General features: G+C 39.4%; 7 protein-coding genes across 8 annotated transcripts; 3 read left to right on the top strand and 4 right to left on the bottom strand.

Moving 5' to 3' along the window:
- Positions 1-17: 17 nt before the first annotated feature.
- On the top strand, positions 18-449 carry DFL_003545 (uncharacterized protein; the record flags this gene model as incomplete). Its single annotated transcript, XM_067632498.1, has 4 exons — positions 18-55; positions 152-183; positions 245-309; positions 375-449. 4 exons carry the CDS (start codon positions 18-20, stop codon positions 447-449), a joined length of 210 nt encoding a protein of 69 aa, XP_067490761.1.
- Positions 450-678: 229 nt separating this feature from the next.
- On the bottom strand, positions 679-3577 carry DFL_003544 (uncharacterized protein; the record flags this gene model as incomplete). The annotated part of the gene is made up of 7 exons (XM_067632497.1): positions 679-1553; positions 1622-1980; positions 2046-2165; positions 2322-2488; positions 2557-2716; positions 2768-2967; positions 3029-3577. The coding sequence occupies 7 exons, from the start codon at positions 3575-3577 to the stop codon at positions 679-681; spliced, it is 2430 nt and encodes an 809-aa protein (XP_067490760.1).
- Positions 3578-4179: 602 nt separating this feature from the next.
- On the top strand, positions 4180-6538 carry DFL_003543 (uncharacterized protein; the record flags this gene model as incomplete). The annotated part of the gene is made up of 7 exons (XM_067632496.1): positions 4180-4201; positions 4274-4907; positions 4965-5513; positions 5571-5842; positions 5900-6016; positions 6086-6287; positions 6349-6538. The coding sequence occupies 7 exons, from the start codon at positions 4180-4182 to the stop codon at positions 6536-6538; spliced, it is 1986 nt and encodes a 661-aa protein (XP_067490759.1).
- Positions 6539-6730: 192 nt separating this feature from the next.
- Positions 6731-7728, bottom strand: DFL_003542 (uncharacterized protein; the record flags this gene model as incomplete). The annotated part of the gene is made up of 5 exons (XM_067632495.1): positions 6731-6858; positions 6917-7047; positions 7119-7251; positions 7333-7539; positions 7617-7728. The coding sequence occupies 5 exons, from the start codon at positions 7726-7728 to the stop codon at positions 6731-6733; spliced, it is 711 nt and encodes a 236-aa protein (XP_067490758.1).
- A 531-nt stretch (positions 7729-8259) lies between these two features.
- DFL_003541 (uncharacterized protein) lies at positions 8260-12113 on the bottom strand (the record flags this gene model as incomplete). The annotated part of the gene is made up of 13 exons (XM_067632494.1): positions 8260-8912; positions 8986-9084; positions 9151-9371; positions 9423-9502; positions 9560-10055; positions 10108-10253; positions 10320-10364; positions 10427-10668; positions 10732-10816; positions 10876-11001; positions 11057-11658; positions 11725-11962; positions 12024-12113. The coding sequence occupies 13 exons, from the start codon at positions 12111-12113 to the stop codon at positions 8260-8262; spliced, it is 3123 nt and encodes a 1040-aa protein (XP_067490757.1).
- A 1562-nt stretch (positions 12114-13675) lies between these two features.
- DFL_003540 (uncharacterized protein) lies at positions 13676-15423 on the bottom strand (the record flags this gene model as incomplete). The annotated part of the gene is made up of 3 exons (XM_067632493.1): positions 13676-14805; positions 14854-15103; positions 15154-15423. The coding sequence occupies 3 exons, from the start codon at positions 15421-15423 to the stop codon at positions 13676-13678; spliced, it is 1650 nt and encodes a 549-aa protein (XP_067490756.1).
- A 436-nt stretch (positions 15424-15859) lies between these two features.
- Positions 15860-17347, top strand: DFL_003539 (uncharacterized protein; the record flags this gene model as incomplete). Of its 2 annotated transcripts, none has more annotated exons than XM_067632490.1 (4): positions 15860-15945; positions 17063-17145; positions 17192-17200; positions 17256-17347. In XM_067632490.1, 4 exons carry the CDS (start codon positions 15860-15862, stop codon positions 17345-17347), a joined length of 270 nt encoding a protein of 89 aa, XP_067490754.1. The 2 variants fall into 2 exon arrangements, with proteins under 2 accessions (XP_067490754.1, XP_067490755.1); XM_067632491.1 differs by having other exon boundaries at positions 17253-17347.
- Between the last annotated feature and the right edge of the window lie 8457 nt (positions 17348-25804).

Here is a 25804-nt window from a genome sequence, read left to right as displayed (position 1 = left end):
ACCACGCCCTCGCCAAAATGCTATCTAAAGACGGTTCCAGGGATGACGACGAGTGGTAGGTCCCTAAAGGAGGAAAAAAAAAAACAGCAGTTCTTTCATTGCATTTTAAATCTCTTAACAATAGCTGACATCTGCCATACACCTTACATAGGGACGTACGGATACGGAAAACGGGCTGTGCAGGTGAGCCAAGTAGCTAGTAGGATCTTTGAATTCTTTGAACACGTGCTGACTTTTGAAATAGGAGAAAACGAGAGCCTTCAGATGTGTTTCGACAAGACTAAGGATTGGCGTGCCTGTCGGAAACAAGTGAGCAGATAATATTCCCAATCCACATCGATTACGTCCCATGTATTGATTGATTATCAAAATAGCTACAAGAGTTTAAGGACTGCTGGCGAAGACATAAGAACAACGAGACAGACGTAGATACGAAACGGGTAGGCTGATAAACTTCCACGAAATCAGATGGATGCGCCCGTTGCAAAAAAACAAAAGAGGATGAAGGAGGTTTGGTTTCCACTCGGCGAAGAAAGTTCAGATACTCCGTTGGATCCAAACATCTCTTCCGGCCAATGCCCCAGTCACTAGAAACAAGAATCGATTGTAAGATGTATAGATGGTAATTATTGATTCCTCAATTAATCGCCCGCTCTTCCGCCTAGAAGTCTTAGTTCTTCATTGCCACTGTGTTTGATTATTAAACAAACCATCTTCCAGGGTCCGGTCCTCAAGAGTCCTAATAAAGTCTCTCTGGCTTCTCTGCCCCCCTTGTCCTGCCTGGCTTCGTCTTCTTGATTTGCCGCTTGCTGCTTCCCCGTCCGATGGGGGGGGATAATAAGCAGGACTAGGCTGTAGCCGTATAGGCTGGTTGGGATCTAACAGCATTGCATGGCGTGAAAGCTGGGGCGGTATGCCACTGTCATTTTGTCCTATGGTAGAAGCACGCTGGCGCCCGGCTCGGGTAGTAGCAGTCTGGTATAGGCTTGGGGGCTGTTGCTGCACATGATAAGCACCCCCAAGTGATTGTTGGTTTGATTGATGCTGTGCTGTCGGCGGAACATTATATCCTCCGTGGTTTGTACTGTAGGGTGGAGGCGGATTGACAACCTGTTGTTGAAATTGCTGGCCACCATTGGCACCGTAATTGGGGCCACTATAGGTAGGAGGTTGGGCCTGTGTAGGATGAGCTGTCGGGTTAATGTATCCGCCAGCAGAGGGATTTTGGTAGTTAGCAGCTAGCTGCTGAGGTACCCCGCTTGTATTAGGTTTATTCTTCAAGGTTTGGTCAGGGTTGTTGCTAATGTGCTGCGATGAGATAGTCTGGGAGGTGCCCGTTTGATTTGTATTCGATGCCATTGGTGGATGTGGCGATTTTGGCAATCCACCGGCCGGCGATGACTTCAAATTCATAGGCGGCACGAATGGCCCGGTAAACTTTTGTTGAGTTATGAAAGGGTGGAGTTTTGCTTGTTGGGGAGACCATCTTTCTAATGGGTTTATATTCAGTAACCCTCGAACAAAGTCAATGAAGGCCACCCGATTGTTCATTTCTAGAGACGCATTAGCAAGAATTTCACATAACCACACATAGTGGTGGAATTAAAGCGGTGACCGTTACCTCTTTCTATCTCTGCTGGCTTCATGTTTTTGCGAGGCATTGCATACTGATTTATGATGTCAGGAAGAGTGGTCGCCTGGAAATATCGCTTGCTGGGCTGTTCTTTTGTGCCGTGTTCACGTGAATATGTTTCCATACTCTTCAGTCGATAAGTCTTTCTCCCAAACTCGTCGGTGACTTTCTCGAAAAATTCGCCCGACTGCTTCCCCATTTCCAACATCCAGGTTGGTGGAAGCCCCAGCATCTCGACAATCCGAGCAACTTGGTTGTATTCGGAACTGCCGGGGAACAGAGGGAGTCCAAGGAACAGCTCCACCACAATACATCCGAGAGACCACATATCGATAGCGGAGGAATAACTATTGTTGTAAAGGCATCTTTGGTGAGAAAAAAAACCTTAGGAGGGAGCTGGAATATCACATACGGCAACAGGAGTAAGACTTCTGGGGACCGGTAAAATCGGGACTGAATATATGTGTAGACAGTCTGTCTCTCGTCACAAGCAGATCCAAAATCAATCACCTTTATAATGGGGCTTTCGAGGCTGTATAAAATCACCCAACGTTAGTGGCTGCATAAAATGCGGGGGGGCATGACTTAAACTTTCTTTTTGAGAAGGATATTCTCGGGCTTGAGGTCGCAATGTATCAATTTGGCCTTGTTTAGCAGTGTTAGGGCGTTTAGGAGCTGCTGAGCAAACACCCGAACGAGTGTAGTACTCAATCCTCGGAATTGGTTCTGTTTGATGAGTTCGTAAAGGTTGACGCTGAGAAGTTCGAAGACCAGGCAGAGGTGCTGCCGGTGTATGAATGTATCCTTGAGTCGGAGTATATGATGCTCGTCGTTTTTATCAAGCTTACTGTTCAACTGTGCCTCGCATGTGGCGTTAGAAGAGTGTATTGGTATGACTAAGAGAGGGACTAGTATTTACTGACCAAATCTAACACGGAAACTTCCATCATACTCTGATTAAAATATGCCGTGCGATTTTTGACGACTTTGACGGCTACAACCTCTTGGGTTCTTAAATTTTGACATTTGACTACCTGGCCGAATGTACCTTGCCCTAGGACATCAAGAATGAGGTAGCGATTCCTACATTGCTCGTTAGCTCCCGAAGATCTGTTTAGGTACATAAATGCTTACTTGTGACCCGCCTCCTCGGAGCCAAGTATGTCATTGACATATAATATGTAATCGCTATCTTCATTATCATACCCATCATTCTTAACGCCTTTGCTGGGCTTTGTTAACACCCGTCTAGGGTTTCGCGATGATTCGTATTTGAAATTTGGGTTGCAGATCCTATATGTCGCCGGCAAGTAACAGGTAAGGGCTTGGACTGGCTGTATAATAGTCAGAGTTGGATAACAATAAAGAACATAATGGCTCTGAAGGCTTAGTTACACTTATGAAACCGCCTTCGGGATGCGCTCTTCTGTATGCTGGTTGGGTATTTGTGTGACCGACGATGTCCTTTGGTTGGGTGGTCCGAACAAAACTGTGTACGATTTCTGTTTTGGGCAGAGGGTAGGAAGAGCTTGGGGCTGTAGCACCACCGGACCGTGGCATCTGGGTTCCAGGTATGTGCATCATGGTAGGCGGTAGAGGTCGAGAGTCCGAGTCGATGTTAGGCTGTGAAATCTGCGAGGAAATGTGGGAAAGAGGAACTATATTGCCTTGGTGGGATGGGCCCTGAGGGGAGATAGTGCTCTGGACTCCGTGTTGTAGAGGTGATGCAACGTACTGGGACGATGAAGATGCGCTCAAAGCCGCCTGCGGTGGGAGCGCGTATGACTGTGCTGGTGCAGTGAACTGCTGTTTCTGGGCGGGTGAGTTGCGAGATGGTTGCTGTTGTTGTTGTTGTTGCTGCTGCTGCTGTTGCTGTTGTTGTTGTTGTTGATGTTGTTGTTGGAAATGAGGGTTCCCAAGAAGGCCTGAAGGGTTTGAAGCCATGTTGGTGGTGATACTAAGTAGATAGGATGTCAATTGGGGGAGGGGTTCGGTTGGTAACCAAGTAGAGAACTGGGCGGGCTTTTGTCGCGACGACGACGACAAGACTTCGTTGCTTAAGTTTTGATTGTCAAGTCAAATCAAGTCAAGCCAGGCCAGGCCGAGGAAAGGAAACCGAATTGATATTTCATATGTGGACGTAAGTACTTAATGAGTAGGTACCCAAGTAAGTAGTACTAGGTACCGTATAGCTGTCAAAAATAAAATGCTTAATACTTACCTCTTCGCTAAGTACTTAGTTATAATTACTCAAGTCAAAGGTGGCGGGGGTGTTTGGTAGTAGTTAGAGTGGGGTTTTGCATTTGCAGCTTACATTTGCACAATCACAATTTAACTAATCCACACATCTTACCTCTTGAGACTTACTTCTTAGGCTACCCGGGTAGGCAATTATAATTCCCTACCTGGTGGCTACAACTATCAGATTTGAATTCCCAGACTCCAACAATGCATAGGTACTTACCCATATTGACTTATAAAGTAATAATATATAAGCACTTATCAGCTAACACCGCCCCGCTGCCAATGATAATTGCCTACCCGAAATGAATGTACTTGTGTACTCGGGCACGTCCACCTGACCACTCCCCAAATACCGAGCCATTCATTAATATCGCCATTCCTTTCATAATTTCTTAGGCCCTGGAACTTCCGCCGAGTCTGTCAGACAATGCATCGACACTCTGCGACGTTTACTAACTCCCCACTACGCCATCGCGCCTATCGGTGCTGAGGCTATTGTCAAAGAGCCTTGGCCATCGACTTGCGCCTTGCTTTGCCTACCCGGTGGCGCCGATCTGGGATATTGCAAGACACTCAATGGAACGGGGACTCGAATCCTCAAACAGTATGTCCGCCGTGGGGGCAAGTATCTTGGTATTTGTGCCGGAGCCTATTTCGCCTCTACGGATATCGAGTTTGAAAAGGGCGACCTATCTCTAGAGGTAACGGGAACAAGAGAGCTTGGGTTTTTCCCCGGCCTCTGTCGGGGGGCAGCATTCAAAGGGTTCAAATACAATAGCGAAGCCGGAGCCCGCTTCTGCCGACTGGATATAACTAGTAAACTCTCGGATATAGGTGCACCGGATAGTTTTAAGAGCTACTACAATGGAGGAGGCGTTTTCATCGATGCTGACCGCTTTATGGACCAAGGAATCGACGTCCTAGCCCGGTATCGAGATAGACTCGACATTGGCGAGGAGGGGGGAAACGCCGCGGCTGTGGGATGCCGTATTGGTGCCGGATACGCCGTATTGGTTGGAGCCCATCCAGAGTAGGTTCGAAATTCAATTATACTCCTGAAATCGCGACCCGTCTTACTAGTGTATAGGTTTGTCACAGGGGCCCCAGAACGATTATCCATGGTGCAAGGGGGCGAGAATGGCCTCGCGGGAGAGTGGGAATTGAACGAAGAGCAGCGGTTGATGTTCATGTCTGCACTATTGAAACACCTTGGGCTCAAAAGCAATAACAGCACGAAGCTGACGTCACCCCCTCTGTCCGATCTCCACCTTTCAGGATTGAATCCCGGGGAAGTTACAGGCCTCCTAAGGATTTTGAGGGACCTGAGAAGCCCCGGGGAAGATGAAGCTACTTTTGTAACTATCGAAGCGGAAACGACCACATTCCTATTCGGAGGGCAATGCATTGCACCGCCAAAATCGGTCACCGAAAACTCCGCAGGTGACGATTCTACTACTATCTATATAAAAACGTATGAGAACGACCCTCCCCCCGATGAAAAAACGCCATACTTTAGCATCCTGACCTACATCCAACATTTACGCAATTACCGAGATCAATCAAGAAAGACACTCAGTTACGGGTCGCCCCTCCTTTACGGCGAGCTTATGACGAGCACAAACTCCATCATTGACAAGTAGCCACCTCCTTCTGTGTGTTTGTGGTAATGCTTGTCAGTAACCATTTCTGCCAGAAACTTTAAACTCCTCCAGAAACTGCCATCCGGATTCACAGTGGTTGCAACAAAACAAACAGCAGCTCGGGGACGTGGCTCTAACCCGTGGATCTCGCCTCTAGGAGGACTCGTTTTTTCAGTTGTCGTGCGGCACAATATCAAGCACGCCATAAAGGCACCGGCTGTTTTCATTCAATACTTGGTTGCCCTATCCGTTGTAAAATCGATAAAATCATACGATAAAGGCTACGATAAGATGCCCGTCTACATAAAATGGCCAAACGACATTTGTAAGTCATCCCTCTCCCCTAAGGCGGACGGGTTTTGAGACGGGAAACGAGTTGTAGATGTCAAGGCCACAAGGAATACGTTAGACAAATCAGATAACAGGGATGATTTTTTCAAAATCGGTGGTGTTTTGGTAAATGCGAATTTTGCCGGGGATGAATTTCTGTTGGTTATAGGTAAAACTAGGGCCCCAGTTTCGGAAAAATAAAATAGAGAAAATGTTACTAACGACGTGGCTTCTGAAGGATGCGGTATAAATGTTACAAATGCCGTGCCCACGACTTCACTGAAGATACTTGCAGAATCGATAGATCCGCCACTGCCTGCGTATGAGCATGAGAAGCTCCTAGCAAAGATAATGGTCACTTTTGAGCTCCATTACGCAAGGTTCCTCGACGAGGGGTTCCAGGCCTTTGAACAAGAGTACTATCAACACTGGCTCCATGGGTAGGCCCTCCTAAAACACGAAGGAATCTCTGACAATTTTCTCTAACACCGGCTGGGATAGCAATCAAGTCGTGAATATCGAAGATAGCAGCAATCCCAGGGCACGTATCCAAGGGATATCCATGGACGATGGGATGCTTGTGGTTTCGGAGCTTGACGAGCACGACATGCGTACAGGAAAGGAATTCAAACTACAGGCAGATGGAAACAGTTTCGACTTTTTTAACGGGCTCCTTCGAAAAAAAAAATAATTAATATAGTGATTCCAAAGTGCAAATAACAGATTTCACAACAAGAATTAGACAATGTACAATCACGTTTCTATACTTTTTGTGGTCCACAATCTGATACCATTTTGTCCTTCCTCACCCAGATATCGGTTGAATTCCAAGTCGTAACGCCATCATAAAAAAGATTTTCATAATTAAATCCCCGCGTGTAAATCAAGGAAGAAAGGTAAAGAATAACCCAAACGACAACGAGAAAAGAGTGCTAAAGAGCACAAGCATACGGATCGCGACAGCATCGAGAGCAGCAGCGGAGGACGTGTCACAAGTTGGACATTCGAAATCTAGTTGATGGGAGTTATGAGCTACATATCTCAGGCATTTAATTTTGGTTAGACTTACCAGCAAGTGGTGTGTATGCTTTAGGAGTGTACATCCCAAATTTGAATCCATTAAATGGTGCTAGATTCCCAGCGACGGGGACGGCGGTGATTGCCGACTTCTCGTCATAAATTAGTAGTGTGTATGTTCCCCTAAGGATAAATATATAAAAAGTTAGCAAATTCACTAACAGCTTAGTGTTCATATGGGCAAGAAATGTTACATTGCGAGAGGAGGTTGGCCGTTTTGTGGTTGGAATGAACCAGTATCCCAAATTACTGATGGTTTCGCAATCGATAGATTTTGTGCAATCGTGTATGTCTGGCTATTCCCGGAACAAAAGGCTTCAACATTTACTGCAGACGGACTTATGATCAAACTCGTGTAATTCCAGCCAAATGTGATTTTCTGACCAATTTTATAATACTGAGACCCACTGGTAGTTATCGGTGTCTGAATGGCCACACCTCCAGGAGGTAATCTTGGGTCGACGAAGGTCGCCTTGGCTCTGGTCGTGGGTGATGATGATGCACCACTCCTTCCGGTACTTCGACTAGCGGGCGTGTCGGAATCCGTAGTCCTTGCCGGAGATGTTGTCCTCTCCGGGACAGATGCTGACGAGGCTGGTGCCGGTTCTGATGTTTCTGATATTCCCAGAGATACACTAGGTTAACTACTGTCATAAACCACGAGATGGCTTCTTAAGAACAAGAATATTTACCACGGGCTTGTCGCCGATAGTTTGGACCAGCATCAAGGGCCGACCCAAGAACATACGGAGATATGTTCAACAAAAAAAAGGACGATAAGACGAAAGACTTTAGAAGATGCATTTTTCGAGTAATCTTCTTGAAAACCCACTGAAGAAAATAAGATGTTTGAGCCTTGCAACAATTTAGCGAGTTTCGTTGGAAGTGATGTATGGGACACGCCCTCCAGTAAAACTAGGTTATGGTTGTAGGGACAGCTGTGTTTTGTGTCGAGAGCTGTGCCGATGAGGGAACGAACGTCGAGAAAAGGAGAAGCGATGCAATCCAACAAAGATATTATTAAAACGAAACTAATAAAGTAAATTAAACAAAATCTGGAGCGGGTATGCAGGTAAGGCAGAAGAAAGTAAGTAAGAAAAGAAGAACGAAGAAAATGCTATTGAACGAGAGTTTAAGATGATCGAAGAGAAGCAAGAATGCTTGAAGAATGAAAGGGGGGTGTTGATGGGAGAGTTGGCTGAAGGAGAAGGCAATGAAATTAAAATGAAAAAGAAGTTACATCGAGCTGCTGCTAATTTAGGATGACCAGGCTTGCCAAGAAACCCCTGCCCCTGTCCCTGGTTCGCTTCCCGTAGTCACGTGGTTTGTATCATATCATTCGCTACCGCTATCATTACCACTGTTGTTACCACTACTGCTGCTGTTACTACCATCACTACTAAATGCCGTTCTTAATCGCTTTGACTCCCTCGCTGTCTCTTCCAGCATCGATCGCTTCTTGTGAGCTGCAGGCACCTCAAGCTGACCACTTCCTTCCGTATTAATTGTCGCCTTGCTCATAGCTTCTCGTAGAACTCGCTCATTTTCAAAAAACTCACGATCTCTTTCAAAATCGGAATCATCATCTGAAGAGCCAATATATAATCCACTTTTGATCCCCTGCCTTCTTTCCATTTCCTTGAGCTTCCGTTCCTGGCGTCGGCGACGTGCCTCGTTTTCATCTATGGCCTTCTTTTTCTTCGATCCCATCCCCAGCCCTTTCGTACTTCGAGACTTTCTATCTTTGAGATTGTCTGGAAATTCGAAGTCGAATTCATCGCCCAGGGAATCTGTATCGTATTCTTCAGTCGGATCTGAAGGTTTAATTCCAAGTTTGTTCCGTTTGATTGTAAAACAGTCTTCGAGTGCCCTCCCGTCCTCGAATCCTGATATCGGCGACTTCCTATACTGCAAAAATGCCGTAATATTTTCTTGAATCGTCTGAGAGGAAACTGTATTGGGTAACAGATAGCAGAATTCCCCAGAGCCTAAGAATTATTCCTCGAGTTAGACTGTTTGGGATCCCAGCGCCCGGGGTTCAGGGAGTTTCCGAGATCTTACGGGTTCCTTCTGGTTCAAAATCGAGAACCTTCATCAAAAGTTGCAATTTGTTGCTTGAAAAGTGCACTTGGGCATGGCTGTCGCCCTCAAACTCAATAACTACATACGACCACCCATATCCATCAGCAACGAAACTAGTTTATCCTTAAAGGATGTATATCTCACCAATCGGATGAAGCTTTCCCAGGAAGTCGGAGCCTTCGTCAGGATGCGCTGGCGAAGATCTTATCTCCTCCCTCCCACGTTCCTCAACAGCCTGGTATAATACCCTCTCAACCCAATCGAACTGTTTACTGTAAGCATCATCCTGCGCGACAAGCGAAACAGCAACAGCTATTCGCTTTTCTTTGTCCAAACTCTCTTCGATCTCGATTGCAGGCGGAGGCCTAATAACCGTGTCAGTCAGCAGGGTAAATTCCTAGGCGTCTATCACTCACCTTGACTCTCGGGTGCGGCGGCCCCTATCCTCCCCATGTTCGATAAAGTAGCCAATCTTCGGGGATTTTTGAAACAGTATCTATGAGGATCCATCAGTTGCGGTTTCGATGACTAGCCCTTTATGGGCGTCACTTACTTCTACGAATAACACCGGATATTCTTTGAGTTTACGGACGAGTTGTTTACTGAAGAACCGAACAAATCCAGCAACCTCCGCATAGTCTTGTGAACCTCTGGTGTCTCTAGCTACAGCCTGAAGCAGGTATATTGCCTTAAGATGGAAAAGCCCCACAGTGACTCCTCTTTTCACGAAAATACGGTGAAGGAAGCCAATGCATCGTTTTATTTGTGACGAATTGAGCTCCCTGTAGTAGCCGAGAAAATCCAAAAAAGGTTCAATCGAGGATGGAGAGAGAAATTTACTCTCGTATTGCTGGAAATCGAACGACTTTTCGGTTTTCTGGCTGCCAGGCGTCTTGGTATCTGATTCCGAGCCACTAAATGGGTCGATGTTGCTAGAACGCGACTTCGACGCCCGCTTGGATTTGACAACTAGGCCGGTATTGCTTTTGGAGTACCTTTCTAGACACCGAAGGTATACATGGGTCATCTCTGTTAAAGTATCGAGATACCTATGATAGCCGTAAGCACATATCAATCCAAAGCCCTGTAGAATTACCATACTCTACGGTTTGCTTACGCCCGGAGCGTAGAACAGCAATCATCAAGTCGTGTAACGTCTCTTCATAGAATAATCGGTTGAATATGTTTTCAGCAAGAGATTCTTCGTCATGATCTTGAGAATGAATCATATCGGAAACCACTAGTAGCTAGTTTTTCATTCGCATCGATTTAAGTATACCTCCACATCTCTTTCGGTGGAATTTCAAACTTACAGCTTGCGTAAAATAGCGACAACCAGATTGTACATAATCCCACGACTAGGGTTTGATGCTGTAAGCACAATTTCCATGACGTCGAAGCAATACGGATACGGACACACCTTTGACTCCAAGCCTTCCCGAATGTGTCGAAACAAAACGATGAATGTTTCTGGTTGAAGCAGCGTCGAGAATTCTCTCAATTTCAGTATTCTCGAGTCTACTAATACGACTCCATTCTGTTTCAAAGCCCGCCCAAATTCCATCAGGGAACCGCCGACAAAAAAGAGCTGAGCAATATGAGTGTTCCCAAGGATTCTTTCCGAATCCCTCTCGATGGCTTTTCTAACACTCTGGAAGAGGCCTCCTCGATAGTCAGCCAAACAAATACGACCTGCTAGGTTGTAAATCGGAGCAAATTACGAACAGCTGAAGCCAGAGACCAGAACCTGGCCAAGAAACCGACACAACTTATCCTGGGCAGACGAACTCAGGTGCACCCGCGCCCCGAACTAAATACAAATGTGAGAATACAGACCAAGTAGGAATGGTCACCAAAGCGTAAACGTACCATAGTATGTTTCTTGCTCCCGTTCTGCTGCGGCCTTCGCCATTTTTTCGCAGCATCCAACTTTTGTAACCCTGTGCTTTCATCTACCAAGGCCCCGTGGCCGGTGACAACTTTCTTTTGGCCATCCTAGCTCTTCGTTAGGGAGTTTAGTTGAAATTTCCTTGAAACTACACTAGCTTACTTCTTTTTTCAGTGCCACGGTCGTGCCAAATCTCGTGTGCCTAGATTGTGCTTTTAATCCCACCGGTGGCCTTTCGCTTTTCAGAATGTATGCTAAAGGGTCCAAGGGCTTCGTTCCCCCAGACCCAGGTGCCGGGGTTGCCAATTGTCGCATATCAACTCCAAGAAGTAAGTAGAATAGAATCTCAACCACAATTACATCTTGCTGCTGGAAGAGCTCTGGTACACCCGATATTATCGAAAGAAGGATATTAAAAACCCCCTGGCAGTCAAGCGATCCTACTGTCGAGCTTTTAGAAATGTCGTCCCAAACGTTGTCATTTTCAACTTCCAGTTCTTCAATCTGTAACAGATTTCTGATCAAATAGAGAACTAATTGGATGATACCCTCGTCACGAGGAGTTCGCTCCGACAAAACCACTGCCATCGGGGGGAGGGCATTGACACAGCAAGCTTTCAATATACACCCCGATTGGTGCGTCAGGATATTTTTCTTATAGTATGCTTGAGATCGTTGTAAAACCGCCAGATGCCGATGGTGATTGACAGTCATTGATAGCTCTGTCTTATTAAGAGGCCAGGTAAGCGGCACAAGAAGTTCAACTACCACGAAGAGGTATGGGTTAGACACGACTCCCAAGGTAAAACGAATACGGCCGGAACACTCACCACAAGCAAGACCGATTTTGTTTGGTTGGTTTAACGTGGGAATACCCTTAGCCGAGGAATGGGCAAGTATCTCCATAAGGTCAACGACAAGGTTAGCTTCAGAGAGACACCGCGCAACATCAAGCCGATCGAGTTTTTCATCATAGCCTTTCAGCCAGCGCTTGATATCACGAAGGCACCCAAGCACATCATCGCCAAGAATGTAGATATTAGGGTCGTCTGGTGATGGTCCACCAACCTATATAGTTAAGGTTGTGAGATCATCCAATTTCATGCGGAAAGTTATGTAACCCACTTACAGCTGAAACGAGGCTATAGATGTGGGCACGAAGTATCGGGTCGACACCGTCAGTATTAGCCCTTTGGGAATGTGGCTCGGTAATATCCATATCCGTTTGATAGTGTTGGGGCTTGGGAAGCCGTTTGGTGTTTATGGATAAGTCTAGTACGCGCGCTGCGACATCGTTAATGGCGACGAAAATAACTAGCCTGTAATTGGTGGCAACTCAAAGCAACATGCGCAGTATTAGTATCAGCACATGATTGTAATGTAATCTCCCACAAGAAGAATCTTCAAACCCTTATTTTATTTCTTTATAGATTATAATAAACACAAATTCTAAATATACATCAGCAAAAACGCAAGAGGCTGCCGATGCTCGTTCCATAGAGCTACCGATACTGCAGGGGTTTAGCAAGGCCCAGACTATAGGCGTCCGATGGTACCGCTCCTTATGAAGGTCCTTTACTAGGAGAACAGCCGTAACATGATTAAATTCCTGATCCGTGCAGAAAGAATAGCCAAGTATAGCAATTTCGCGGAGCTTCGGGCCCTACCCTGCGCTAGTCTGAAGTCTTTAAGTTGTATATATTCTGGCGTTTATGTATACTAGCAAAGTATTTGAATGAAGGTATTCTTTTTTGCCCCCTTTACAATTTATAAACCCGTTTATATTATTCTGCAAAAGTGTCGCCATATCTTACTCCTAAACCATATATATTCAAACAATGCCCGAATCTTCGAGAGCCAAAAGTGTGAGTGCGGAAGAATGGGAACATCTCAAAGGACGCATCACGGAGTTGTGGCTTCCAAAAGGGAATACCCTGTCGTACGTGGTTGAAACGGATAGCCGCAGAAACAATGTTTTTTTATCTTCCGATTGCTAACATTATATCGTTGTTATCAAAGCATAAAGAGATGTATCAATGCTAACAATCTCTAAAATACAGGCCAGCGCATTATCGTCGTCAGATCCATGGGGTATGGAGGATTCGGAATGACTCATAAGAATTTCAAAAGATAAAGAAAGATGTAGAGTTTGCATGATGATGAGGTTGTTTGCGTGGTTTAGATGTAAAGTTCCGGTCATGAAGTCTCATATTTGAAGGTCGGAATTGGTGCTTCTGCCAGCTTTCTCGAAAACCAGTACGCGACTGTCTAGCCAAAGTCTGAAGAAGGGAGATGGTTCCACATAAGGATCTTTGTCATTTATTCGTTTGCTCGACTATTGGTAACCACAAGCGATAATTTAAGAACAACCGACAAACCTCCTTTAGAAATTAATAATAAAAAATAAAAATTCTCCCGTCATTGTCCCGTCATCATCCCATACCGCACCTAACCGGGAGATCGAGAGAGTTTGCGGAAGTGAGATGAGTGGCGGATTGAGATGGTGACGAGTACGTCGAAAGGTGGAGGACGTTAGTGTTGTACGTTAACGGTTATTTATTTGCAATCCACACGGAACTTATTCTTAATTAAAGAAAAAAAAGAAAAGAAAAAAAAAAAATCGGCATATTTTCGGATCATTTCCCTTTCCGCAATTCAACCCTACCGATAATACCATACCTCAGAAGCAGTATTTCAGCCCGTCTTCGAGGGGCGAAGAGTATCGAAAATTGCGGCAAAAGAGTGTTGGAAAGAGAATCGATTCCATCATGCGTCCTTGCTCTAGCTCTTGAAAAAAGCCTTCGTCATATCCTCCGGCGTCAAAATCTTACTCGACTTCCCTACCACCTCCATAACCTCCTGTACGATCTGTCTAGCCCTAACCGTAACCTTCAACAACAACCAAAGCTTCCCAAGGTCCTCCACCCCAACCGGATATTCATTCATCGGCTCACTCCAGCACAACACAACCCCTCCTTTCCTCCTGCCCCAACATCGAACAAGTTGGAACTTCAATCCCGCATTCAAAATACCTACTGTCTGCACCTTCCCTACAATCGAATCCTCGATCTCTTCATGCAACCGACTCAACATATCCCTTAACACGCCCCTCAACTTCCTCCCATCGTTAAGCAGCTTTGTAGCCCCTGGGCCGTCGTAGCTCTTAGCTACTTCTATGGCGCCTAGCTCCAGGTAGTCGACACCGCTGGTTCGTATGATGCCATCCAACTTCGGTCCCATCTTCTGCCGATTTGCGGCTCCGCCGGTCTTGCTCCGGGTGTGATTGAGGCGGAATGCGGAGCTGCGAGAGGTTGCTTCGGAGCGGGAGACGAGGACAGATGGAAGTGAGTCGATACAGGAGTCGATGATGTGCGACCAGATTCGACAGGTGTACCAGAATTCGTCGTGTTGTTGGAGGAGGAGGTTATTGGGTGAGGAGAAGAGGAGCTGGGTTTGACGCAGAACAGAATCGACCCAGGAGGGGGTTGGGGAGGGTTCGGAGTCGAGGTTGAAGGGGGTCGATTGCAGGAGCGTGCGGAGTTGCGTGAGGGTGTTAGTTTTGAAGAAGGGCTTGATGAGGTCGTGCAGTTCGGCATCTGGAGCTGGGAGTGCTGGGAAGACAGTCTTCATCTCCTCCAGTTCTGCTTTGGAGAATAACCGTGATGTCTCGGTATCTGTCAAGTCGATAATAAACCATTGGAGAACACTTTGACTGCTTTCATCCATTTTCATAACGGCGTCGTAGATTACCCTTTCAACTCGTCGTCCCGTCGAAAGAGTCCACATGCATTCCGGCTTGATCGAGGAGTATGACTTGATAAAGTCGACACGTTCCGCTGTAAGGGCTGTCACATGGTGATCAGACTCGTTGGAACTACTGCTGTATCCGTTGGCGGGATCTCGTTCGACTTCTAGAAAGCTTGTTAATCTCGATTCAATGTCTGATATGGGGTACCTACTAGAGGTAACAGCTTTCGCACGAGCTGGTTCGGCTGTTTTGGCAGCAAGTTGAGCAAGCAGCTCAACCCCCTCCTCAATACTACTATTGAGAGGTAGACCGTAGATGTTCACCGTCCCCCTATTCACCGACCCGCTATTCACCAACACACTAGCATTCGGTCCGACCGTTCCAATCGTCTCTGTCGTTGTTGTTGTTTCGGTCGCTTTATTTGCAGCTATCGCTCTCTTCCGTCTTGCCTTTGCTTGTTTCTTCTCCTGCTATCAGCCGTGTCCCTCATTTCCATCAAATTCATTCTCACCTTCCTGGCCTTGTACTCCTCCAACAATTTCCTCGCTCTCCTCCGCTTATCATTATCACAACATCTCTTTACGATGCAATCTGCAATATCCTCAAGTCCCTTCGTCCAGTAGAATAAGTCTCGCGATTTCGGCGGATCTGCAGAATGAATGTAGGTGAGGTAGCTAGGAAGCGTCCAGTCGGTGGGATTCGTGTGCTTGAAGTATGGATGGGTTTTGAGATGGCCAGTTTCGTCTCTGTTGGTGCTCCGAGAAGAGCGGGTCGCGGCCATGACGAATAGAGCTTAGAGCTTGCCAGTATCCCGATCGCGGAGCATCGATGATGGTCGGAAAGAGAAGCCTTGTGGGTGTACTATGGTCGTAGGGTAAATTAAACCGGATCTACAAGCACCACGCTAGTCGAGGCCCCCAACAATATAATCATATATACTTAATACGCAATATGTATTTTACTGTTTTAAACAATTTTAATTTATAAAATATTTATTTTTGCTGTTAGGTGGATCCGCCCTACATTATAGGGGTTTTTTTTGTCGCTCGCAACCATATGTAGTAAGGGTGAATGACTATCCTGTCGGTGTTGGTGTTCAGCGAGACGCGCTGTCGGCAAGGCTGTCGATCCACTCCATTTTTGTGGTACAGATCTATTTTCGTATATTGTCGGGTGAATCTTTGCGTTCGCTGGTCACGTGCCACGAGCGTGAGCTTATGTCGCTTATTAATTGGCAACTCCCCACCTTTTTGCAAACCTCATCACCTCACCTCAACAACAACCACCACACGTTCGACAGTCGGTGAGTATCCCCAAATCCTCGCCCAAAGAGTCGATATGGTGGTTTCCTCAGATGGTTGAGCTGCTCCCGACTCTGATGTGCTACCCAAGCAGTCGTCGAGTCCCTTTCCCTTGGTCTCCGAGCCTTGGTGTGTTCCCTAGAGTCTACGAGCTCGACGGTTCACTGTTCCCAGAGTCTACGCGCTCTGATGACTTTACCAGAGTCTACGCGCTCTGACGACGTTTCCAGAGTCCACGCGCTCTGATGACTTTACCAGAGTCTACGCGCTCTGACGAGTTTCCCTTGGTCTTCGAGCCTTGGTGTGTTTCCTAGAGTCTACGAGCTCGATGGTTCACTGTTTATCCCTTGGTCTCCGAGCCTTGGTGTGTTTCCTAGAGTCTACGAGCTCGACGGTTCACTGTTTCCAGAGTCTACGCGCTCTGATGACGTTACCAGAGTCTACGCGCTCTGACGAGTTTCCCTTGGTCTCCGAGCCTTGGTGTGTTTCCTAGAGTCTGCGAGCTCGATGGTTCACTGTTCCCAGAGTCTACGCGCTCTGAAGACGTTCCCAGAGTCTACGCGCTCTGAAGACGTTCCCAGAGTCTACGCGCTCTGAAGACGTTCCCAGAGTCTACGCGCTCTGAAGACGTTCCCAGAGTCTACGCGCTCTGAAGACGTTCCCAGAGTCTACGCGCTCTGATGACTTTACCAGAGTCTACGCGCTCTGATGACTTTACCAGAGTCTACGCGCTCTGATGACTTTACCAGAGTCTACGCGCTCTGACGAGTTTCCCTTGGTCTCCGAGCCTTGGTGTGTTTCCTAGAGTCTGCGAGCTCGATGGTTCACTGTTCCCAGAGTCTACGCGCTCTGAAGACGTTACCAGAGTCTGCGCGCTCTGACGAGTTTCCCTTGGTCTCCGAGCCTTGGTGTGTTTCCTAGAGTCTGCGAGCTCGATGGTTCACTGTTCCCAGAGTCTTTGTGCTCTGATGAATTTTTGGATAATTTTCGAGCCGGATGGTTCACTGTTCCCAGGGTCTTCGCGCTCTTACGAGTCTCCTGATGGAGTTGCGCTTCGCATTTCCGAGTTTCCCAATTCCTACACTCTGTCTCAAATCTCAACTCTCGTTTGCATCACAGTAACGACCTTACCCGCTCTCGCTACTGCACAATTATATCACGGCGAACGAGAGCAGGGCTGCAAATGCGAACACCCCAAGGCGGTATAGAATTCCGTCAATACTATCCTGGCTTCTAACTCGGCAATAGAAGAAGAAGGTAAGTCCCGATCTGATTCTAGGAGATGTGAATAAGTACTAACCCTATTTAGCAGATATACTCGAGGCGAATCGCATTAATTATCACTCCAATAACCGCTTTTCTACGACACCGATGGACACGGGCGACTTCGAAGGATTATTTTGAAACTATGAGAGGTGGATATTTCAAATAATGGGCTTGTTATTCTTGTTGGATTTCTCTTTTGGAAATGTTGTCGTTTCATTGAAAGAGCGAATTTGCTCGCGGGGTTGGATTGTTTGGAGATTATCATTTGGGTGGATACAGGTTGTTTTCATGGTTTTCATCGATGGTGGGGGAACAATGTAGCCTTCCATATTATGACTTTTTGCTTCTCTCTCTCATAATATGTGTATTGAATGGCATGACTCGTATTTTCATTACAGCTTGAACAGAAGTTTGTGGTCATATGTGGAACCAGAAAAGCTGAACCCCCTGTTTGGTTTGAATTTGTGGAGAATACACGGATTTTCATTCTACGAGGTGGTTGCAATGCCATACGCATTTGTATACCAAGTATATATCAAGTCTAAGACATAGCTACGGGTTTTGTATGCTTCAGAATTCATCATCATACCAAGGAATAAACCGAAAGAAGCCAAATATATCCAACGGACCCATCGGCGAGAGAGATAAAGCGGGCAAGAAGTCGAAAATCATGGATACAGAATCGAATATTTGGATTAGTAATAAGTCTGATATTAAAATAGAAGATTTTTAGGTTTAAATAAAAGGCCTGTATAGGCCTTTGTTATTAGCATCTCAAGATTTTTAAAGATTTCTGAGGTATAACCACACCATCTCTCTTTACCCTTGTTTTTTCTATTTTTATTATGTGTTTTGAGATTTTCTTCTTATCTCTTGAGTATTTTTTCTTTTTATGAAAAGAACAATGTCGTGAATCTGACCGCTTTTATCTACCAATTTTGGTGTAATGCTTAAGACTATTTTTATTTATTTCCGGAACTTTATAATCTCTTAATTAAATATATTTAATTATTTTAGATTTCTAGGTTTCCTCATCCTATTTATTTATTTATTTATTTATCATACACGCATGCAACCTTTCGGTTATGGCGGTTTGAAGAATACTTATTTTAAATACATGATTTTCGCACCTCATATTAAACAAGACATGAAGAATACTGTTATAATATTTTTGATTTTTGTATAATAATTTTTGAGACTTCATCAGGAAAAAAACATTTTTCTATCCTGCCCATTCTAGCAGGGGGTTTTCCATCGCGGTTTTTTCTGCTATGTGATTGGTTCAAGAAAAACCACAACAAAAATAAGCGAATTTTAAACTAATTATATAGCTTAAAAATACTGAGATGGTATAGGATGGAGCGCGATGGAAACTCCCCTGCTAGGATGGCAGGATGGAAACATGTTTTTTTCCTGAAGTTCTTCTAATCTCTTGCAATCTCGGCTTCTACTCTTTTTATGAGAGAATAATGTCGTGAGTCTGACCGTTTTTATCCACTAATTTTAGTGTAATGCCGAAGAGAATTTTTACTTATTTCTGGAATCTTATAACGATTTCTATCGGGAAGCGGACCACATCGGGAAGAGGACCAACAAAATTTCATTTTTAAAAATTAATTATAAATTAAATATTATATAAAAAAATTTGAAAAAATTAAACAAGAAAGAAATTACTAGAACGAATAACATATTAAATTTTCAGAAGTTTTCATGTAATATTCGAATTAATATTAATTTTTAAACCTCAAAACTGGGCGTTTTTATGAAATGTGTTGTTTACTACATTTTAGCGCCGCGCTGCAATTTAATCACTGACATAATTAACACGATACGACATGATATGATACGATTATTACGACATTAGTATTATTAGTACTATTAGTATCACTAGTATTATTAGTATTATTAGCATAGCGCGATGATTTTAAAATCATTATTAGTTTATCTGATACGCGTTTTACTGAATTGATTAGGTAATCTTTAAAAATAATATACGAATAATAATACGCATATATAAAAAAAAAGACTTTACATCTATACGCGTATTAATATGCGCACATAACATATTATATATAACATTAAGAGAAAGGGTTAGTAGTAAAAATAATAATCGAATTAAAGTACATTAACAATAAATAATAATAATAATAGAAAGTAAAAAGATATTAGTATATTAAGTTACTTAATTATATAGCTAAAGGTTCTTTCCGCGATTAAATATAATACACAATATAGCTATTAAACTTACTAATCGAGATCTTAAAAAATATTAGGTAAAAAGATTTATACAATAATATATAAAACTACATTCTGCTTACTTATATATATTAGATAACGTTTGAGCAAAAATCGATGATTCAACTTCTATTAACAAATTCTATTAACTATTTATAAAAATTAAACGGAAGTATAACATTACAGAAAATACATTATATAACATAGATAAAAAAAGATTTATTATAGACATTATTTAATTATCAAAAATAATAATTCTATTAAAATCTAAAAGTCGGTTTTCAAAATAATATAGTAATCGTAAATTAGTTACTATTATTAAATATATTAACGTATATAGTATTATTCTTCTTTTATTTATTATTTTTAAAGGTACTTATTATCAATTCAACTAATATATTAACAATATTAATTAATCAACAAAAGACTAATTATTCGCAACCTTACTTAATAGATAGACAGACAAAAACTTAGGCATTTAATAACTAGAACAAGTATTCGAATTAAAAACAAAGATTTTCGATAATCACACGCGTATACTGTTATTAGATGATCACGACAGTTATATTAGCGCAGAGTTCATTAGCTATTATATTCAGAAGAATATCATTATTTTATATTTATTAGCGCATAGTACACATCGTCTGCAACCATTAAATATTAGATTTAATATAATATATAGTAAATAATACAATAATGCTACGGATAATACTTTATATAATAGCATCACTAGAATCGACAAGCAGCTATTTATCAAGCTATTAGTAAAGATTAGAAAAAACATTATTTCAGAGGATTTAATCAAGGCAGTATAGCAAAGAGCGGGATTAGTACTATATAATCTAAAGAAAGTTCTATCTAAATTATAATATAATAAAGCTACTTAAACCGAAATTTTGAACTTAGTTACAGAAATATTAATACGCCTTTAAGCCGTTCACAAAGTCGTTACTGAAATTCTTATACGATCTGGCCACCTATTTAGTTTACTAACTATTAATAGTATTCACCAATTGGGCAGAGCGACAGAGAGAGCTATAAGTGAAATTATTATATTACAAGAAACTAATACCTAATTGTATACTACTAATAAGAAAGCCTTATAAATTAGACGTGGTAAATCGAGGCTTACTGGTGCCCGTATTTTAAATGATCAGGAGATTAGTGAGCTGTGGCAGAACAAGGCTATTAAATTAGATTATTATTATTATTATTAATCATACACGCTTGCAACCTTTCGGTTATGGCGGTTTGAAGAAACAATTAGAATACATGATTTTCGCACCTCATTTGAAAACTAAAAGTATGTAATAAATGAAATATGGAAAATACCGTTTTTATTTTTTTGTTTTGAGATTTTTATTATTTGTTTTTTGAGATTTTCTTCTTATCTCTTGCGTATTTCTTCTTTTTATGAAAAGAACAATGTCGTGAATCTGACCGCTTTTATCCACTAATTTTAGTGTAATGCCTAAGACTATTTTTATTTATTTTCGGAACCTTATAATCTATTCATCAAATATATTTAATATATTTAATTATTTTAGATTTCTAGGTTTCTTTATTCTATAAATAAATTGTCTTTTGGATTTTTATTGCTTCTTTGTGCAATTTTTGTTTTATTTAAGAACTTTTTCAATAAAATAATACCATTATTATTAAATAATAAATGGTTATAATTAAATTGTCTTTTGTTTTTAAGTTCTTTTTTTAACACCTTTCTTTTTAAATTATAAAATATATATTTCATAATTAGATGTTTTGGTGTTTGTAGTATGTTTCTGCATAAACAGTTTTTGCTTAAAATGCCAGCTTTTAGTATTTTAACTAGATAACTGTTGAAATAACCGTGCCTAATTCTTAATTGTGTTAAAGAAAAAATAAAATTATTACTAAATTTAGTAAAGATTTTATTTCTCTTTAATCTAAGTTAATTATAATAATTAACTCTATTTTTGTGTTTTTTAAATTTTTCTTCCTATTCTATTAAATCTTTTTCTTTTATTTTTCTTTTTAAAAAGGTAAAAGATTTATAGGGACTTTTTTGTTTTTGTTTTACAGCTTCTTTTACTAGAAAGTCTGCTTTTTCGTTTCCAGTAACATTTGAATATCCAAGAACCCATTCTATAAATAAATTAATATTTTTAGAAATTAATTCTCCCGCCATTTTCTAGATTTCTGATGCTATTTCTTGTCCTGCCCTAATTTTTAGAGATTCCAACCTCTTTATTGCAGCTTGGTTATCAGTGAAAAAATAGATATTTTTCACTATATTATTTTTATTAATTAATTCAAAAAATTTAATAAAATCTTCTCTTAAGTTAATTAATTCTGCGTCATACACTTCCATATTTTTACCCAAGCTATAATTTATTTTAAAAACAGATTTATTATCTATTTCTTCATAAATTCCAGCTTTTATAGATTTTTTATTTTTTATTTCTAGTATTAAGCTATCTGTATAAATTAAAAGATTTTCTTTAGAATTTAAGCTTTTTTTTTTATTTTTATAGTTTTCTGCTTCCAAATCCTTAGATATACTATTAATATTAAAATTAATATTATTTTCTACCCATGGTGGGTCTAAAACAATACTTATTTCTTCAATTTTAATATATAAATTTATCAAAAAATTAATTTTTAACAAAATATTGTCTAATATAGAAATATAATCTTTTTTATCTCCATCTTTTTTATTTTCATACCAATTTAAATATTTTTTATTTTCATTTTCATCTTCTCTTTCAAAGATTGCTTCTAGTAGAAAAGATTCTAAGGTTCTTATTTTTATTAAATAATTTTTATTAAGATATAAAGATCTTAGAGCATATCTTCTTTATATACCATTTAATCTTATTTCCAGTGGTAAAATAGATGCTTCAACCTCTAATAAATATATTAAAGTTATTTTAAAGACACCTGTTATTTTCCTCAACATTTTATTTTAAATTAATCTAAATTCTTTCAAAATTTTTTATTATTTTTGATTTTTCCACCATATTTCAGATCCATAGTCAGAAACAGAACAAACGCAGCTTTTGTACAATTATATTAATACTTTTGTTTTTAATCCTTTTTCTGAGTTTACTAGCGCTTTAATAAAATTGAATATTTTATTTGCTACACTAATTTTAATTTTTATATGGCTTTTAAAATTTAAATCCACATCAAAAAATATGCTCAACCACCTTAATTGTTTGGTGGGTTTAATTTTTATACCGTTTAGTAACACCAAATTTATTTCTTCATTTTTATTATTTTTTGTTTTGAAATAAATTAGTTCTGATTTTATATCATTAAAAGCTACTGCATTATTTTGTGCCCAAACAAACGCAATTTTTACAGCTTCTTCTAATTCTTTTATATTTTATTCTATTATTTTATTTGTTGAAATTAACGCCAAATTGTCTATATAAGAGGGTTTCTTAATAGATGGTATTTTTTATTCCAACTCATTAAATAATAGTATTAAATATAATAAAAATAAAATTGGTGAAATTAGTGAACCTTGTGGTATGCCTGTTTCCACTAGTTTTAATTTTTCTATTCGCCCATCAAAAGACAATTTAATTAATCTTTTTGACATAAAATTATCAATCCACCAAATTAGTTGTTTTAGAAATTTTATATCTTTTAAAGTATTTATTAATCTTTCTTTTAAAACATTATCAAAAGCCCCTTTAACGTCTAAAAATAAAACAGAGGTTTTTAATTTTGTAGAATTTGTTATTTCTATATCATGAACTAAAGATAAAGCTGCATCAATTACAGATCTTTGTTTTTTATCTCCAATTTGTTCTGGATTTAGAATTTTATTAGTTTCTAATATAAAAGCTATTCTTTTTGCTATTATTTTCTCTGAGATTTTTTTTAAACAATTTAGGAGACTTATGATTTTATAAGCCTTTGAAATATCGTAGTCCAATTTGTTTAGTTTTAGTAAAATTGCTCTAATTGCTTCCCTAAAACAAATTAGGTGATAACCATTGTTTAATAATTTTGTAAATAAATCATTAAATCTTTCTAGTATAATTTCATAGGCTCTTTTTAAGCATAGAAAATTAATTCCATCAGGGCCTAACGTTTTTTTAAAGTTTAATATAAAAATAGCGTTTTTTATCTCTCTATTTTTAATTTTCTCCCAAATAATTAATTTTTTATTAATTATTTTTTCTGCAAATTGGGTTTTTGCATTTTTTGTATAATTTAAAGGTAGTGGAAACAGCGCTTTTCTTAACAAATCTGTCTTTTCTTAAAAATTTAATGCAATTTAATTCTTAAATTTTAAATTTAACATTTTTTGAATTTTCCTTAGTTTAGAAAAATTTAGCGCTAAAAAAATTTCTTTATCTTTTACATTTTCTAGAAAGTCGATTCAAGATTTTTCTTTTGTAAGTCTAATTTCTTTAAAATGTTTATTTCTTTTTGTTTTAAATAAATCCCAATTTTTTTGCGATCTATTTAGCTTTTATCTTCTTTTTTGTCGCAACATCTTTTTTCTTGTTTCATTTATTTTTTCATTCCACCAATTTTTAGATTTTAATAAAATATTTAATAATAACGTAGATTTCTCTACTGCCAAAATTAAATTTTTTTAAAATAAAGATATTACCTTTTCCAAATTGTTTTCTAAATTTAATCTTTCTCTGTTATCGCTAGAGAAAAGAAGATTAATCCATAAATTATTTTCATTTAGATTTTTATTTAGATTTAATAATTCTTTTTCGAATTTATTCTAATCTATTTTATTCCAATTAAATCTATTAGTTGACAGTGGATTGTCAACTAAATTATTATTGGATTTTATTTTAATTAAAATAACTTTATAATCTGATCCTGTATTCATTTCCTCATCAATTTTCCAACTTTTAATTAAATCTTTTAAATTAATCGTTGCAAATAATAAATCTATAATTGAGAATCCCATCTTGTCTTTTCTGGCATAATAATAAGTCAGTATGCCATTTTGGTTAATTAATTGTAAATTATTATTTTCAATTAACTCTATTATTTTGTCTGATTTTAAATTATATTTAATTTCAGAGTTTCATAAAGAGTAATGAGCATTAAAATCTCCAATTAATAATATTTTTTTGGTGCAATAAAGATTTATTTTATTAAATAATCTTTTTATTATATATTCACCATTTTTTGTGTTTTGTTGTTTTTTATTATAGATGTTAAAGATTCTGATTTCTCTAAATTTAATTAATTTTATATTAATTATTTGGCAGTCTTCGTCATCTATTAAATCTATTCTATTTGTAATTTCAAAGGGTGTATTTTTTGCAATAAATGCTACCACCCTTATTCTATTTTTTTGTTTTTCTTTGGGATTTGTTAAAATTAGTTGAAATTCAGAATGTGAAATGGTGTTGTTTTCTTTTAAAACCCATAGTTCCTGCAAGAAAATTAATTCTGCTTTATTTAATACAGAATTTAGCATTAATTACATTATATTTATTGACCTTCTACAATTATGCTATATAATTCTCAATTTATTATTTTTATTCATTTTAAAAATTAAGTTGTTTTTTGTTTTTTAAACATATTGGGTCGTTTGCCATATATTCTCCACTGCAGTTTGCACATTTTACTTTAATATGTTCGCAGGACTTTTTTATTTCCTGACAATTATTGCAAATATAATTAATTATTTTATGATTTTTTGCGCAAATACCACAAATTGAATTATTTCTACATTTAATTGCGAAATGTCCAGTTTTTTGGCAATTTATGTATTTATTATTACCGAAAAGTTTTAAATATCTTTCCATTTTCAATTTTTCTCCACCCAAAAATATATATCCTCTTTTTTAAATGTGTATTATTTTTTCTTTTGTTTTAGTTGTAATGACTATTAAAGAAAAATTTTTTCTAATTAATTTTTCTTCTCTAACCAACCATCTTGGTTTATTTGTAATTTTAATTGCATTGTTTATCTCAATTTCCATTTTGAGCTTTTCCATATTTTTGTATTGTTTAATTTCCACTTCATGAACAATTAAAAATCCCCAAATTTCAATATTAATTGGTTTTTGAATATATTTATTAATTTTAATAAGTTCTTCAAAAATGTTCTTTTTGTATTTGAGAATTTCTTCTTTTTGTGTATTTTCGTGTGCAATTAGCATTAGATTACCTTTAGGATTTATAGAAATTTTAGAAATTATTGTTTCTGGATTTTTAGATTTTTGGTGGAAAACTTGATTTATTTTTTTTCTAAAAACGTTTGGTTTTTGAATTGGTGGAGTTGTTGTCGTTCTCGGTATAATTAATCTTCTTTGATTAATTGGAATTGTTTGTTTTTGTTGTTTTTGTTGTTGAGCTGTCGATTTTTGATTGTTTTCGTTTTGTTTT

This window comes from Arthrobotrys flagrans, assembly GCF_004000055.1.
Source record: "Arthrobotrys flagrans strain CBS H-5679 chromosome Unknown unitig_0, whole genome shotgun sequence".
NCBI classification, from domain to species: Eukaryota; Fungi; Ascomycota; class Orbiliomycetes; order Orbiliales; family Orbiliaceae; genus Arthrobotrys; species Arthrobotrys flagrans.
Note: the sequence above shows the minus strand (reverse complement) of the source record. Positions and strands in the feature narration are given on the sequence as shown.